Genomic DNA, 16,118 nt, shown 5'->3' with positions numbered 1-16,118 from the left:
CTTTGCTTTAGATTTTCAAGTCATGAAATTTCTTTCCTGTCAAGCACAGTATAAGTTGGTTTGAATGTATTCCTTACACAAGTTCATGGTTATCATAATTCTAACCATAGATATCGAATTGTCCCCTAGAGAGGGACAATAAATAAAATAACATCAATTAAAATTAATTTAAGGATAAATACCAATCCGATGTTCCCATTACATAGGATTCATACTAATTAATTTTGAAATGGATATATAGATAGGAAGCATGCCTGGGAAGAATGTAAAAAGGGGGGGTCTATGTGTAACAGGTATTGAGTCTTTGCGTCAACTGATCACTATTCAAGAGTATCTTATTATCAATAGGGCCTTTAAAAAAGGGATATCATTGAACATTGGGGAATAGATTCAATAATATCATAATTCCAGAGTGGACATCCATATAATATAAGCAGTATAAAATATTCTTGCGTTGTAATGAAGAATGATAATAGGAGGGTGGATAATAAGGAGAAAAATAGGGATGAGTGATTACCTAACATTTTATTGTACGCTACGTTATATCGAAATGTATTAAACATAAATTAGATTATGTCTTTTTCAATTTCTTAATATATGGTTCTCAATTAGAGATCAGGACAGGATAGCTACTCTAGGTCGCACGTGAAATCTAGGTTGTATTTTGACTACTATGCCAAATTATATTTATTTCTTATATTTATGTTTCATATGAGTATAAAGTTACATTCACATTCATGTAGTTACTATGGGTATGTTTTATTTTTCTTTCAAAATGTTATGTTAAACACAAAACCTTTATTTAATGAGGATTAATACTATTATCAACTGCAATCTATCTTTCTATATACGCCATACAGCAATAACTAGACAGAATCAAAAGTCGCCATGCAAACACTGTGCGTCATTTTTAAGAGACACACAGAGTAGAGTGTAATGAGTTAATCTTAGTATACACCTAGAACAAACTAGAGGAACAAAGAGTTCGTAATTCAGTAACAAAGAATATAGGGAGCCAAGATCGGTCATCCTTGCTCATATAATCATCTCCAAAAAGAAAGAGAAAAAAACATAAATTGCCTCTTTACTTTAGCTCTGAGAGTGCATGTAATATTTTGTTGAAAACGCTTTAACGAGTTCCATTTGTGAGATAGATTAAGGACTCATAGCTTATCAAATATTTATTTTTTGTTGTGGCTCAATAAGTTACTTTGATACTATCACCAGGGGCTTCACTGATATTTTTTGTTAATATTTATTATGGCGGTATTCATAAACAAATAATAGAATTTAAGTCATGTATAAATCGTTTAAATTAAATGGGTGTAAAATTCTTTTAATGTATACTTATATAGACTTGCACATATTCCTTGCACACTTCATACATTTTTAGAAAAGAGCCGCTTGATCAATTTTATGGAGGGAGTCAATTATATTATATTGCTGCCTAAAAATGCATGCATATTTTCTACAAGTTAAGATTTCTTAATTATACTTTTCTCCCTATCTCGGTAATAATTATGTTTTTTCACTTTAACGTCTTATAAGATATCATCTATAATCAATAAACAGAATGCAATGTAATGAACTCGGGTAAATTAATATATAAGTAAGTTTTATAACTTGAAGAACATTAAATGTTTTAGTAATGACATTGTGCACAAATTTTATATAATCTTGAGTATAATAATGTGCAGTAAATATAATAGCCAATTAGTAGGGGCATCTGTTTCTGGTTACTCTATCATCTTGTCGAGAAAATAATCCTGTGTTAAGCAAGGGGCCTAGATAGATTAAAAATGTACCAATATAATTATTCTATTAAATGTTGTATTATGCATCAGGGTTTTTAGGGTAGACTGCAGAATCCTCCTATTCTTAACCAATCAAATATAACAGTCATTTGTTTTTTTGGCTTGTCAATCAACTGGTGAATAACCAATCTCTTAAATCTGACAGTCTTAGTGCAGAAACGTTTCTGATTGGGCCTAATAGATAGAATTAACTATTCTACGGAATATCTGTTATTTGGTAACAGGATTGCCTGTTTAAATTTCCATGCAAACAGGAATCATTTTAAGTTGGTTCAAGTGTTGGAATTTATCTCAACATAAAATTATTGTATAGAAATTAACATTCTAGTTATGAGTTGTCTGACGAATAATGAGTGGGAATCATTGCAAATTAGAGGTAATCTGAGTACAATATGCTGTGGGTACAGTCATTCTAGTTCCATTTGTGTGTAACACTGACGGGAATATAAATGTATTCAGAATTTTCCTTCTTATAACTTATTTACTATCTTTAGGCGATGACTTCAACATGTATAATGACAGTACAGGAAATTTGTACAATAACCAGTCTTTTCTAGTATATATTATGGACTCACTCGATATAATGCTGTATAGTACCCTATTGAAAAATGGAATTTATACAAATCAAATATGTATGTCTTGTAGCATTAAAACTATTGCCATACTGAAGAAAAAATTGATTCATAAATCCCGGTTCGGCAATTTCTGTATTGATGCGTAAAATCTTTAGTGCTGTCCTTAACATGAAATCTTGCCCATTGAGTATACTTGAAGTGTACAACTATATGTCCTAAGTCGAGTTATTGAGATACAGATGTTTTTATAAAAAGAAATTTGACTTAAATTTTTTAACTTGGTTAGTGCCACGTATTACGGTTGTTTGGGTTTATCTGGTTTGACTATTATCGAAAGTTTTACATCGTAAGTCGGATTTAATTCTCATTAAAGGTAGAGTTGAGAATGGGGTGAATGCCTATTAATATTCTTCCAACACGCTTTAACCAATCGGTGCACGCACCGGGAGTAAAACCATTAAGCTTTCCAAACCCAAATTGTAAAAAGGGGAATAAGAATGTTCAATTTGGCATTACTCTTTAGCGATGACTGCAACATTATGAAATAGTAAGCTAAGAAATTTTATACAAAGGTCATTGTTCTTCAATCTTTATTGCTATGATATTAATGTTATAAGGACTATTTTAGTAATATCAACAAATTATTGCCTTGAGCTAGAAATATTTGCAAATATTCTGGGTTGCCATTGCATTTCCATAAAATCTACAAATCAATCGGTGAAGCAAGTTACCAAAAAATATAGTATGGGCGAACTAAATAGGCTGTCGATACAACTCGTTTTTATATTTGACCATGAATTACTTAACTCCTATCGCTCACAGGGGCTTTTTAAATATAGACGGCTTAAACCTGCGCATGATAATTAAGAGTTTACATTTACACTGTTTAGAACAAATAGACGAAAAGGATCTAGGGTAACCTGTAACGCAAAATGAGCCCATAATATTTTGACAGTAAATTCTACATTGCCATTTTTCGGATATGCTTTTTCTGACATATATAGAAGTAAGTCATATATCGATTTTACACAATGGGTTATTTTGTATATAGCCCAAACTTCTATTAATATTTGTTCAAAATAGTCCAAGTTGAAAAGAGGATCCTAAGGTTTTTTAGGTCAATTAATGGAAATCATATTGCAGCATGAGCTTGTGTCTATCAATGTATCATCACCAAATAATACTTACAGGAAATAACGAAATCTCTAGACTCTCTCGGTAATATTTTGCGTGGTGTACATAAGAGTAACTAGCGAGGACATTTACTTGGTCTCAGAACATAGGTAGAATCAAGCATGGTTTAGAAAAGAATTCCAGCTTTAGTAATTGTCCCAGCGCTAAATCAATTTATCGATCTTTTAAGAAAAAGGGACTATTGAAGCATTATCATACGGAAGCGCCTCATTTTAATATCAAGCCACTAATTTGGAGAATTATAGTCGAAAAATGGTATTTGTATAAATTTGTAAATATTGCGTTGCGGGGATGCGGTTCTTATCTTTTTCTTTTTTTTCAATCTGCTTTTGTTTGATTGTTTTTGTTTGATTTTTGTTTTGCTTTGTTAGTTTATCCTATTTTGTTTAGGGATGATTTCTATGTCTGGGTCTTGTTTTATTAGTTGAGAGGCAGCAAAAGCATTTCAAAGATAAATTCTAGAAGCATTTCGAAGTTATTAGAATATATTTCCAATAAAACAGAACGAGTATTTTAACGAAAGCATTAATATAGTATTCGTACAATTTTATTAGGTATTTATTCTTTTAATTTATAGCAACCAGTTTCCTTTATTGGGAGATTATGGGTGAAATACAAAATTAAATGACTTACATTTATGTTATAAAAGAGTAATTGCATTCGACATGCAGGCGAGTCTCATCTATATATTCACATAGAGGTAAAGCAAATACATGATTAGTTTATTTCTCTGCGAGGGTGCTGCTGCAAGTTATTCTGAGCATTTTTTGTCCTTCCAGGAATTTTAGCGTGGGCTCGACAATCTGCCATATTAAGACAGTATAATAAGGCTATCTTGCAATTAGTTTTCAAATAGGAGCAATTGACCCTAGGAGCCTTATTATAATGGTAGGGTGAGTGTGGTGTGGTATAGCAGGTCTCTTATGAGTTTACATGCCTTATTTGTTGCTGTAGAAATAGAATTTAAAATGACAATCAAATTTAAACTTTATATGTTTTAAGCTTTTTGTGAGCCTTTTATTGCATGGCTTTGAAAATAAGTTGTTTTTAAATGTATTCACTTTAAAAAAAACTTTGATCTAAAATTTAGTGTTCTGCAAAGTTTGAAACAAAGAAATGAAATACATTGTACAAGAAAATATTGAAAGTTTTGCATGCAACATCTTCTTCAAAATAACTTGACAGTTTTCACTTTAAACTTAAGACATATATTTCTGATCATGGTTGGAGCTCACTATCCAAAGCCAATTACACTCTTATCATGTATTTTGATAGAAATATTGCCTTTGAGAACTTTGGAAAATGTTCTTGGTAAGTTGGTTAAAGTTTGCCATACAATATCAGTTCAATAGGACCTTGTTATACTTTTGGCAAAACTAATTTCAACTTTCATCCTGATATACTGAACAGTTATAATGAACAATCATGAAAATGCAAGTTGAACAAGTCAATTTTAGATATTCACTAAGTTTATGGTTAAAATATGATATATTTTATGGCAGTGTATATTGACAGTGTATATATTGTTTATTGCAGGTGGCCGTGGGAGATTTTCATAAGAAGATTAGCTATGCTTACTTCACAGCCTTTATATCCTTGCTGAATAACATGGAACTGATGAAGAAGATTCATATGGCTGCTACTAAACGAGACAGAAATGCGGCTTGTACTAAAGGTTTGTTAAGTCTAGACTATAATAATATATTTACACTTTTTAACAAGTTGATTAAAGTTGCATTGTAATAGTTATAAAATGTATTTGTTCTGAAAATTCAGTTAAAACCATGAATTGATAATGTTATAGATGATGATGTATAATTTTTATCAAGAAATTCAATGGATGGTATTACCTCCTCAGAAATGGAAATTTCTGAAAATGTCTAAAATTTAAAAAACTTGTTCCTGTGTAAGTTATGTTTGAAAAATAAGCATTAAAAGTTAAATTGTATTTTTCAAAGATTTTATTTCGAAAGAATACTGTATAAGTGTTGAAGTAAGCGAAGCGGAAATATTGCTGAATTTCATGAATTGACTTTAATTGCTAAAATTTTATCTAGAGTAAATATCAACCAACATTCATGAAATTCTACCCTAGCATGATTTGATAATATTTCCTCACATGAAATGTTGGGAATTTGAAATTTCCTAACTTTTCGACATGCAGAAATATCTACTTATACAATAGACGGTTTTTATGGTTACATGTATGTTGAATGTTACAGAGGAGCTACAGTATCAGTCACAAGAGTTTCCACAGATCACACCAATGGAGATTGACATTCTCTTTCAACTTGTACAGCTTCTTAACCAAAACCAGTATGTTCAAATTTACATGTTTTATAACTTAAAACCGCTGTATCTATTACTGTATAGTTTTTCACAAGGCTTGTATATTTTTGTTGACAATTCTCAATGTCTTGTCATTGGATGTTGTGAGTTTTTGGAAAGTTTGAAGCAGTTTAGTTATATATAATTACTTTTTTTGGACCACCTAAAATCTTAAGCAAGCCAGTAAGTTTATGGCATAATAAGTAAACATTTTGACCTGGATAAATTGACAATATCTTGATTTAATAAATTGTTTTCTCTAAAAATAATTTTCTCTTAATTTATTTAACTTAACATTTCTTTTCAGACAATCAGAGAGACAGATGGGGTAAGAATTTTATCATTATAGAGATCAATATTGAGATTTTTCCATATGTTTGATACGAAAGTTTGTAAAAGATTGACATTCAATAGCAATTTTTGGGGCCTATGACATTGGCAAATTTTTGGCCTAAATGTGTTGAATGAAATTGAAATCCAGATATATAAGTTCTAAGATTGACAGTGTATGTGTAATATAAAAAAAAAAGATTACTGTATAACATGACTCAAATATTGGGATAGAGATAATGTTCATTTGTTTGATTTTAAGACACTGAGATTTGTAAAAGCTTTCTCATGTAATGATAATCAACAAATTGTACAAGATATTTAGATACAAGTTATCTAATTTCAGACTGATAATGTTCCAAGATCTAGAGGAATTATCTCCAATGGAAGGTCGGGAAACACCTTTCTCATTACAGCTTCAAATTGCAGAGGTATTTTACTACTTACTATTCAAATCCAATGGCTGAAATGTTCTAAAGGCTTAAAGGAACTCCACTAAGGGTATTGAAATGATAGCTCAGAAACAATTTTTCAAAATTTATATGTACCATTCAATGTATGTCTGAACTGATTTTTGTTTTTCCAGAACAATCATTTTAATTGTACAAAATGACCAAAATATGAAAAATGTTTAAAGCTTAAAACTGAAATCAAGCTCAGAATCACACAAAAATCAATTTAAATTGAATTCTGAGTACATATTATATTTTGCCCCCCCCCCCCCCCCCCCCCTTTCATTTTAAGCTACCGTCTTAATTTGTTTATAAAATAATTTCAAATTTTAGATTTTTAGTTTTTTCGACCTCAATGGAATTCCTTTAATTTGTAATATTGGCTGAGTGTTCTATATATTATGACAAAAGAAAGTTAGATTTGGAATGAATACAAATCTACTTTCATACTCAACTTTAAATGATAATGATATATGACTTTGTTGCTTACACACAGTTGATATTTCTCTTATAATAAGCAATTGCTAATTATTCAAATTTTTTTTTGTCAAAAAATATTTTAATCTTGTATCACGTTAGTATGTATTAATTTATGAAATGACATATTACTTTGTCTTTGTGAAACTACATGTTATGGAGCTTAAATTTTAGCATGTTTCCTTTCCTAGTAAAAGTTTTATAAATCATGCCCCTCTGTGTACAAAATGACCCAATTACATACTTCTGAAATGAAGAATTTTTAACTTTTCTAAAAATAGTCTTAAGTGAGCAACCTAGGGCAGTCCATAGGCCTGTTGTGTAAAAAACCCACCATTTTACTCAAAAAATATATATATATTCAAGTTTTATTTTCAAGTTTCTTGTCAGTGCTTTTATTGCTTAAAATATACATACAATGTAAATTTACCCTTTATTTCCAGCAAATAGCCAAGGTGGTAAAATGTTCCACATACATATAGACAGTTTCTATTATCAGTAGTTATATCATAGATATCTTACACAATGATCTGCTCACTTAGCTAAATATAGAGAGCATCTGATTTATAATTCAGGGGTCGCCAGTTTAATCCTCGAGCCATGTTATTTCTACATGACAAACTTGGATGTTGAATCGATGGTCCTTTAACTCTTGCGGCAGAATCATGTGGGGTTGATAGTTGGTAATTGGTAATTACTGGTTAGTTTTCCAGGAAAGCTTGTAAGGTGGATCTTCCACCAAGATATGACCAAAGGTGTTAAAATCAGTTTTAAAACCAGAGAAACTAATTTTAAATGATAATTTGATGTTAGATAAGCAGATATTTTAAGAGCTAGTGCAATTTAGTGAGAGTAAGCTCAAAGAGGCTGAATTGCAATGATTCTTGATCCTCCCATGTATCTGACCCTCAATGTTGCATGTATGAACCTGGTAAAAAGAAAATGATTTACATTTTAAGATTAATATTTGGTTCATATCATTTACTTTAGCTTGATATTTGGTTCTTACCAGTGACTGGCTGCCAGGAGCATTCATCGCTGAGTTTTGAACTCACCAGTGTAGATTCTAATCTGTTAGAGAATTTAACTATTTCATGTGAGGAAGTTTCCAGCTAGCTTATGAAACATTAGTGGTTCTACTCAGATGTCCATTTATGTCTGAAACAAACATACAGAGGAGTACCTGAGGTCTTCCTCCACCAGTAAAGCTGGAACATCACCATATGACCTTTACTGTTGGTATGACATAAAACTCAACAAAGTGACTTGCTCCCCAACATGTTTAAATAAAGTTATCAGGAACTTCCTCTTTAGTAAGGACCATCAAAAAGCCTCAATATTTGTTTTCTTTTTGTTGCTTTAACTATGAATTAAAAAAAAGGATTTGTTTCTTCGTAAGATCATTTCATTGATATATAGTTTTGAGGATAGTTTAGATTGGGTTTCATCTACTGTGCACAATTTTCGTCCTGCAATTACCTAAATTTTAAGGTTATAACTGCACACATATATTCAGTCATCACAGCTTTCAACTAATGTATCAATACATGTATCTCTTAATGGTTAGTTGTTTTCTTTTAAGCAGAGTTAATTTTGGATATAATTATTGTAGTTAAAGTGGCATTAGTTTTGTAAATATTACATACTTGTTAAAATCTGTTATATATTCATGTACCATATTAAACAGATAGGTGTAGTATTGATATAAATACTTGTTCATTAACTAAGGTAGATTTATAAGAAAATATGCTGGAAATAATTCTTGAATTATTAGTAAAGTTTTTGAAAAAGAAAATACTCAATTATTTGAATATGTGATATTGTCTTATGAATAATTTTGCAAGTTCATTAATTATTTAGAGCCATCTGTGCTATAACAGAGTAGATGCATAAATTTGTTATTCATTCCTTTAGTAATTTTGTTGTCGTCACTTTTAAAACACCCTGTTAAATCTAATGAGAGCCATAGTTTAGAAGAAGCAAATTTTCTACAAATTGATGGATTTTCATAATTTGAAATTAAACATTAGCAGGTGCACATGCATTGTAGAACTTGTTTCTTTATTTTGGATGGTCGACTGTCCCATGGACAAAGTCTGTAAGCTGAAGACCAAAGTCATTCTCTAGAATTCTACATGTTAATCATAATTAACAGCAGCTGTTAATGTAAATATCATGATTATCCAATACAAAGTGACATTACAGACATGCAGAATTATAATGCATTAATGTATATATGGAGATTAAGACAGTTTGTGTTTATTATTTCAGGAAGATCTGAGATTAGAAACTGGTGCAGAACGTACAGTCTTCCTTCAGATTGCTGAAAGTGTATACAGGTTTGGGCTGGGAGCACTGGCTGGAGGTACCATACATTTAACACTTCATGAAGACTGATTGAAAATACATTACACAAAGTAAATCAGAGAGAAAAATAATCACTTTTTATAATATTTTTAAATTCTTTTATTAATTGATAGTAATTGACAAAACTGGCTGCACATACATTATTTTCTAGTTCATATTTCAATATTTGTTAAAGCAGCATGCCTCCAGATTCATGCTAATTTTCATGAACACTTTGAAAATTGTGTTTAAAAGTAAAATATTATGAAGTGAACAAGGAAAATAATTGACACATTGCAAACAATACTTTGCATGTTAATGTTAATTACTAAAAATGGCAGAAAATAGCAAACAATAACCCTAACTGCACACAGTAATAGTATTGTGATAAATATTGTGAATTCAGTCCTTAATTACACATAGCATGTAAATTATCACTTAAATCATTTTACTTTCTTGATAATATTAGTACATTTTCTTTAAGTTTAATTATCTTAAAAATATTTTGGCTCTTCGGGAGGCATGCAGCTTTAAAATTAATGATATGAATGAGTTAATTGTTTAGAACTGCTCAAAGATAACATAAACAAAACAATGTTTTATTAACTGTTTCTTTTTGAAATATGTACCAAAAAAAACAAAAAAACATGAAAATGACATAAGGTAGGCTTTTATTTCTTTTAGAATTTGGGCCATTCACCACAAACAGATGTGTGTGGAATTTGTGACATGCTAATAGGGCACTGATGTTGCATTTTTCGTAAAACCAGGCAAGTCATGCCTGAAAAATGTAATTTGTGTTGCAAGCTTCTTTCCTCTACATTAGGGGCATCAGGTTTTTGTAATAGCTTAAAAAGACCACCCTTTCAGAAGTTTTTATCAGCCTAAAATTTCTTTACAGATATCGGTTTATAAAATTTTTTAATTTTTTGACAAAATTGATGTTTTTCTGAGCTATTATCAGATATAGAATTGGTTATACATGTATTTGTGATTCTATTTATTATAATTTGTTTGTTTTTTCCAACAGCTACTGGGGCTACAGCTGTCTACCCTATCGATCTGGTAAAAACTCGTCTACAAAATCAGAGGACCGGTATGATGGTGGGAGAATTAATGTACAAAAATAGTTTTGATTGTTTCAAGAAAGTGATACGTCACGAGGGTGCCCGAGGGCTGTACAGAGGGCTGGGACCTCAACTTGTTGGAGTAGCACCCGAGAAGGCTATAAAACTGACAGTAAGATTTCACTTCTATTATGTCTTTTAAAATCCTAATTTTAATATTCAATTGAAAAAAAAATTGAGGTAAAGTATGTTATATTGCATAAAAAAACATCTTTCTATTAACTGGTATATGTTTGGTAACATTCCTTTACTTATATTTTTGATAAGCAAGTAATTAAGGTTATTATTTCTGATTATAAAATATAATTTCAATAACAATGTCAACACAATTCTCTAGAATTTAGTTTCCTTTAAACAAAATGTCTGAAAATGTAATGCAGAAAAGTGTTGAGAAGAAATAACTTTTCAAGTAATAAGTTTGTTTTGGTTTGAATTTACTAGAGATTGCTGTACTTAGACTCCAAGAAATGAACAGAAGTAAATTTGAAATTTATCAAGTGTTTTATTAATGGACTGGTCTTAATATGACCAAATATTCTGTTACTTTGTATTGAAAATACTTGAATATTAAATTAAGAGTTTGATATTTTCAGATGAATGATTTGATGAGAGATAAACTATGTAACAAAGATGGTTCTATTTCATTGTGGGCAGAGAGATGGCTTCTGGTGGAATAGTAAGTATACATTTGATACATTACAAAATTATTTCATTTATTGTTATTTTATGATAGTTAAATTCATTTATGATTTATATAATTTAGTGTGTTAATATTATTGTATTTGGACCCCTATAAGCTTTTATCTTTATAGGCATAAAATATACTACTTTATTAGTCCCCTACCGGTTTACCGGAGGGGACTTTAGGTTTACCCTCCGTCCGTCTGTCCGTCTGTCCGTCCGTCCGTCCGTCAGTCCGTCCGTCCACAAAACTGGATCCCGCGATAACGCAAAAAGTACTGAAAATATTTTAATGAAACTTGATATATGGATAGATGGCAGTATGGAGATTATGCACGTCTTTTTCTTTTCTTCCTATGTTGAAAATAATAGTTGCTATGGCAACAAATAGACTGAAAATATAGCAAATTTTACACATAACCTGGATCCCGCGATACCGCAAAAAGTACTGAAAATATTTTTATGAAACTTGATATATGCGATAGATGGCAGTATGGAGATTATGCACGTCTTTTTCTTTTTTTCCTATGCTGAAAATTCTGGTTGCTATGGCAACAAAATAGACTGAAAATATGGCAAAATTTACACATAACCTGGATCCAGTGATAACGCAAAAATTACTGAAAATATTTTTTATGAAACTTGACATATTGGTAGATGGCAGTATGGAAATTATGCACATTCTTTTCTTATCTTCCTGTATTGAAAATTCTGGTTGCTATGGCAACAAATAGACTGTATTTCAAGATTTTCTGATTCTAGTTTTTCAGTTTTTTCACTATAAGTTCTTTATTTCTTAAGGTATTTTCTTCAAACTTTAAATATAAGTTGCTAGTCATCAACCACATCATATGTGACAAAGTTTACAACTCTAGCACAAAATTTATCAGAATTACCTCCCTGGAACTTAAAATTTTCATGAAAAAAACTTTGTTTTTTTTTTAATAACTTCTTTTTTTTGAACGTATCTACTTCAAACTTCATATAAATGTTTCTTATTATCACTCAACATTTGTGAAAAAGTTCAATACTCTAGCAAGACTATTTCTAGAATTATGCCCCTTTTGAACTTGACTTTTTTTTGAGAAATTGGTAATTTTCTTCAATTATGATAGGATTTTCTTCAAGCTCCCACATCATAATAATATGACAATAATATGACAAGGTTTATAAATCTAGCATCCATATTTCCAGAATTATCTCCTCCTTAAACTTTTTATTTTTCCTATTCGTTCTTTTAACTTTCATTTACTTCAAATTCAAAATAAACATTCAATATTCATACCTTCATTACTAATTGTTCTTTGTTACACTCACATCATTTATGACATCGTTATCTTCCTTTTTTAAAAATTTTGCTTTAAAATGTTATATTTTGATAACAGGGATGTTTAAAAAATAACTTTAGAGTGTCCTTCAGTCTCTCTGTCTGTCTGTACATAAAAACTGTTCACTGTGATCACTTAAAATAGAAACATAAGTGAATGGCCAATGGCCCTTCAGAATGTTGCTTAGGCTCTTACCGGTAGGGGACTTATGGATTGCTTGCAATACTATGATAATTGCTTGTTTATATAATTATATTTTTGTTGCATTTTTATGTCTTTCATATGCAGAAATTGATTATTTCCCTTTAGTATTTCTGGAATTTGTCGTAATAACTTTAACTGGTGACTTCTTTTTTTAGCAAGCGTATTCTTAGGTAAGTGGGCTAGCTGTTCTTTGATATGATCTTGATATTCATAAGGTTATTTAAATCAATAATGTGAAACATATGTAAATTTCAGGCAGGAGCATCGCAGGTGATGTTTACAAATCCTCTAGAGATTGTAAAGATTCGTCTACAGGTAGCTGGAGAGATTGTTGGCAAGACGAAAGTTAGCGCAATCGGTGTTGTCAAAGAGCTTGGATTTCTTGGACTTTACAAGGTAGTTATCTTAGTGCATTGTTCAACACTTTGGTCAAGTTTGATATCACTACAGTGAATTATGATATATTAAATTCATTAATATCTTTGTGTAACAAAAGACTATACTAAGACATGTTATATTTGTAGGTGGTGCAGACTGGATTAATTCTTTATCACAAGCTTGCAAAAATAGTTATTATATAAAATGTCTAAATTTTTAGTATACTTCTAGAAAGAATTCTGTGAAGATATATTTGGGATTGCCATTAAAAAGTTTATGAGACGATTTGTTTTGAATATATGACAGTCATTTTTGGTTTTTATCACATACAGCAAGGAGTATTTTCTATGTTTTGAGGCTGCCAGAAATGCGTTTGAGATAGTCATTCTGATTTTCAGTCACCTTCTAATGACAACCTGGTAATCTTATTATAATTATGATAAAATATTTCAGGGTTCAAGAGCATGTTTCCTTAGAGATATACCATTCTCAGCCATATATTTCCCTGCCTACGCTCATTTTAAGAAATCTTTCGCTGATGAAAATGGCTATAATCATCCTGGTACTTTACTCTTGGCTGCTACATGTGCAGGTTAGTTCGCATTATAACCAGTTATTCAGATTTATAATAAAAAAAAAACTTGATGGGGTTTCATTGAATATGATAAAAGGAAATGGTAGCAAAAAAATAAAGTTTTTATCACCCATTAACTTAGTGAAAAGCATTTTTTCAGCATAGTGAAAAGCATTTTTCAACAAAGCGAAAAGCATTCTTTTCAGTCATCATTATAGGATTTATTTTAAATGGGGGAAGTTACATTATTATAAGTATACAAAAGGTTGGATGTTTTATATGTCTCCTTGTCCATGTCTTGAGTTTTCTGTATATTTAGGTGCTCCTGCTGCTGCTTTGCCAACACCTGCTGATGTGATAAAAACCCGTCTACAGGTAGCTGCTCGTCAAGGGCAGACAACTTACAATGGTGTCATAGATTGTGCTCGAAAAATATTAAGAGAAGAAGGCTTTGGTGCTTTTTGGAAAGGAACACCTGGTATGATGTGAAAATTTTAACTATTGTGTTACATATCAATGTAATGTTCACAGTTTCAATTAATTATAGATATTGTTATGAATTTTAGTGAGATTGTTTCCCATCACAGCCTCGAATCCTGTAAGAAAGGATTTCTTGTGTGTAAACAAAAAGATTCCTTGAATTATTTAACAGATTTTTCCATTCTCTAGAGTATGGATATAAGGAAAAGATCTTAGTTTTTATGTGAGTTATATATCCTTTCATGTTAGAAGGCTATCCAGCTAGGGTGCGGAACGTCACTGGACAGTGGTTCTACTCAGGTGGATGCTTTCGCCTGAAATAATGCACAAAGGGGCACCTGAGGTGTTGCCATATGACCTGTATGAAGTGAAGTAAACACCTTCAAACAAACAAACAAAACAAAAAAGATTTTATATGATTATGATATTATAATGCCTGTGTATTTGATTTAATGCATTAATCTTTTTTTCAGCTCGAGTGTTCCGTTCTTCCCCACAGTTTGGTGTTACTTTGCTCACATATGAACTTTTACAGAGAGTCTTCTATGTTGACTTTGGTGGAAGGTATAACTATGATTTTGCTTTCAAATTCTTGAAGTATATTTAGATTAGATTCAATAATGTAACTAGGAACGTGCCTCTCTGACATGGATACCCCCACATTTCTCTGTTTTGACAGTCTTAAGAAGGATTTGACAGCAGAACAGTGGGATGGGTAGACTAGGGCAAAGTTTGTCACCCCCTGCACACCTCCAGAAGTGGGCATACAAATACTTGGATATGATTAAATACATACTTTTCTTTTCCCCATACTACTCATTCTTCTTTAGGTAATATTTTTAAAAATTGTAAAATTCTATAATTTAATGTGTCCAACTAGCACGCTGAATGTCATATTAACTTAATGGTCAGCAGAGTTTTGAAATAATGAGCTATTTTTGGCCTACACTTACTAGTAAAGCTTGAAAGTTGTGATATTACCTTTTGTTTGTGTGAGTTTAGAAGAAATAGAAAAAAGTATTATATTTATGACCGTATCACATTTTTCAAATTTTAGACGACCTGAAGGTTCTGCAGCCAAACCCACGCACTTACAGGAACAACTATCACGCAATCCAGATCATATAGGAGGCTTCCGATTGGCTTTAGCAACATTTGACGGCATGGAGAGGCAACTTGGCTTATGTTTACCGAAATTTCGAAATGCAATAACTGATGATACTACTTGAGGATAAACCTTATATAGTGACAATTTTTTAAAATTTAGTGACAGATATTTTATTTATTATTTTTGTTAATGAGAGTTCATGTTTTTTTTTTCACTGCACCCGGATAGCCGAGTATTTTCTCATTATTCACGCACAGTGTTTGAAAGCCATCTGCCCGATACATGTACACTAATGATTAAATCTTGATTAAAAAAATATACTCAAACTAAAATCATGAAGGTTATTGTGAAACATGTAATACAGTTTTGAGGTAATTGGCGTTAATTGATAAACAATTTGTAAGGTAATTTTAGTATTTATCATGCGAATTGCGTGATAAATCAGCTGAAATTCAGCCACTATGTGAGCTTGATCATTGTTAATCAGAAATTAAATGAAGGAAAAATACAACAACATGAAAGTTATTCCATAGAGACGGAGAATCAATTATCATTAGTTTTCAAAACTTATTTTTTACACTAATTCAGGTTTTTTTGATTCCTGTAAAAGTGATGAAAATGATGAAATCAAACGTTATGTGATTATTTAGTAAACATATTTAACAAGTATTTATTGGAAGCAAAATTTGTCTTGATTTAAGATCATATTGAGATTAGAGCTA

At 31.0% G+C, this 16,118-nt stretch overlaps 1 protein-coding gene across 1 annotated transcript; it reads left to right on the top strand.

The window, feature by feature from the left end:
* Positions 1 to 4,746: 4,746 nt before the first annotated feature.
* Positions 4,747 to 15,607, top strand: LOC132760427 (electrogenic aspartate/glutamate antiporter SLC25A13, mitochondrial-like). Its single transcript, XM_060752405.1, is given in 13 exon segments — positions 4,747 to 5,258; positions 5,806 to 5,899; positions 6,219 to 6,239; positions 6,588 to 6,672; positions 9,442 to 9,535; positions 10,547 to 10,755; positions 11,237 to 11,296; positions 11,299 to 11,319; positions 13,112 to 13,252; positions 13,688 to 13,826; positions 14,128 to 14,286; positions 14,762 to 14,852; positions 15,346 to 15,607. Coding segments are annotated over 13 exon segments (1,353 nt in total). The 5' UTR covers positions 4,747 to 5,191; the 3' UTR covers positions 15,518 to 15,607.
* The last annotated feature ends 511 nt before the right edge of the window (positions 15,608 to 16,118 follow it).

This window comes from Ruditapes philippinarum, unplaced genomic scaffold (genome assembly GCF_026571515.1).
Source record: "Ruditapes philippinarum isolate M1 unplaced genomic scaffold, ASM2657151v2 ctg15473_1_1_1_1, whole genome shotgun sequence".
Classification (NCBI taxonomy): domain Eukaryota; kingdom Metazoa; phylum Mollusca; class Bivalvia; order Venerida; family Veneridae; genus Ruditapes; species Ruditapes philippinarum.
The sequence above is the reverse complement of the archived record's forward strand: the minus strand, read 5'-3'. Positions and strand labels throughout refer to the sequence as shown.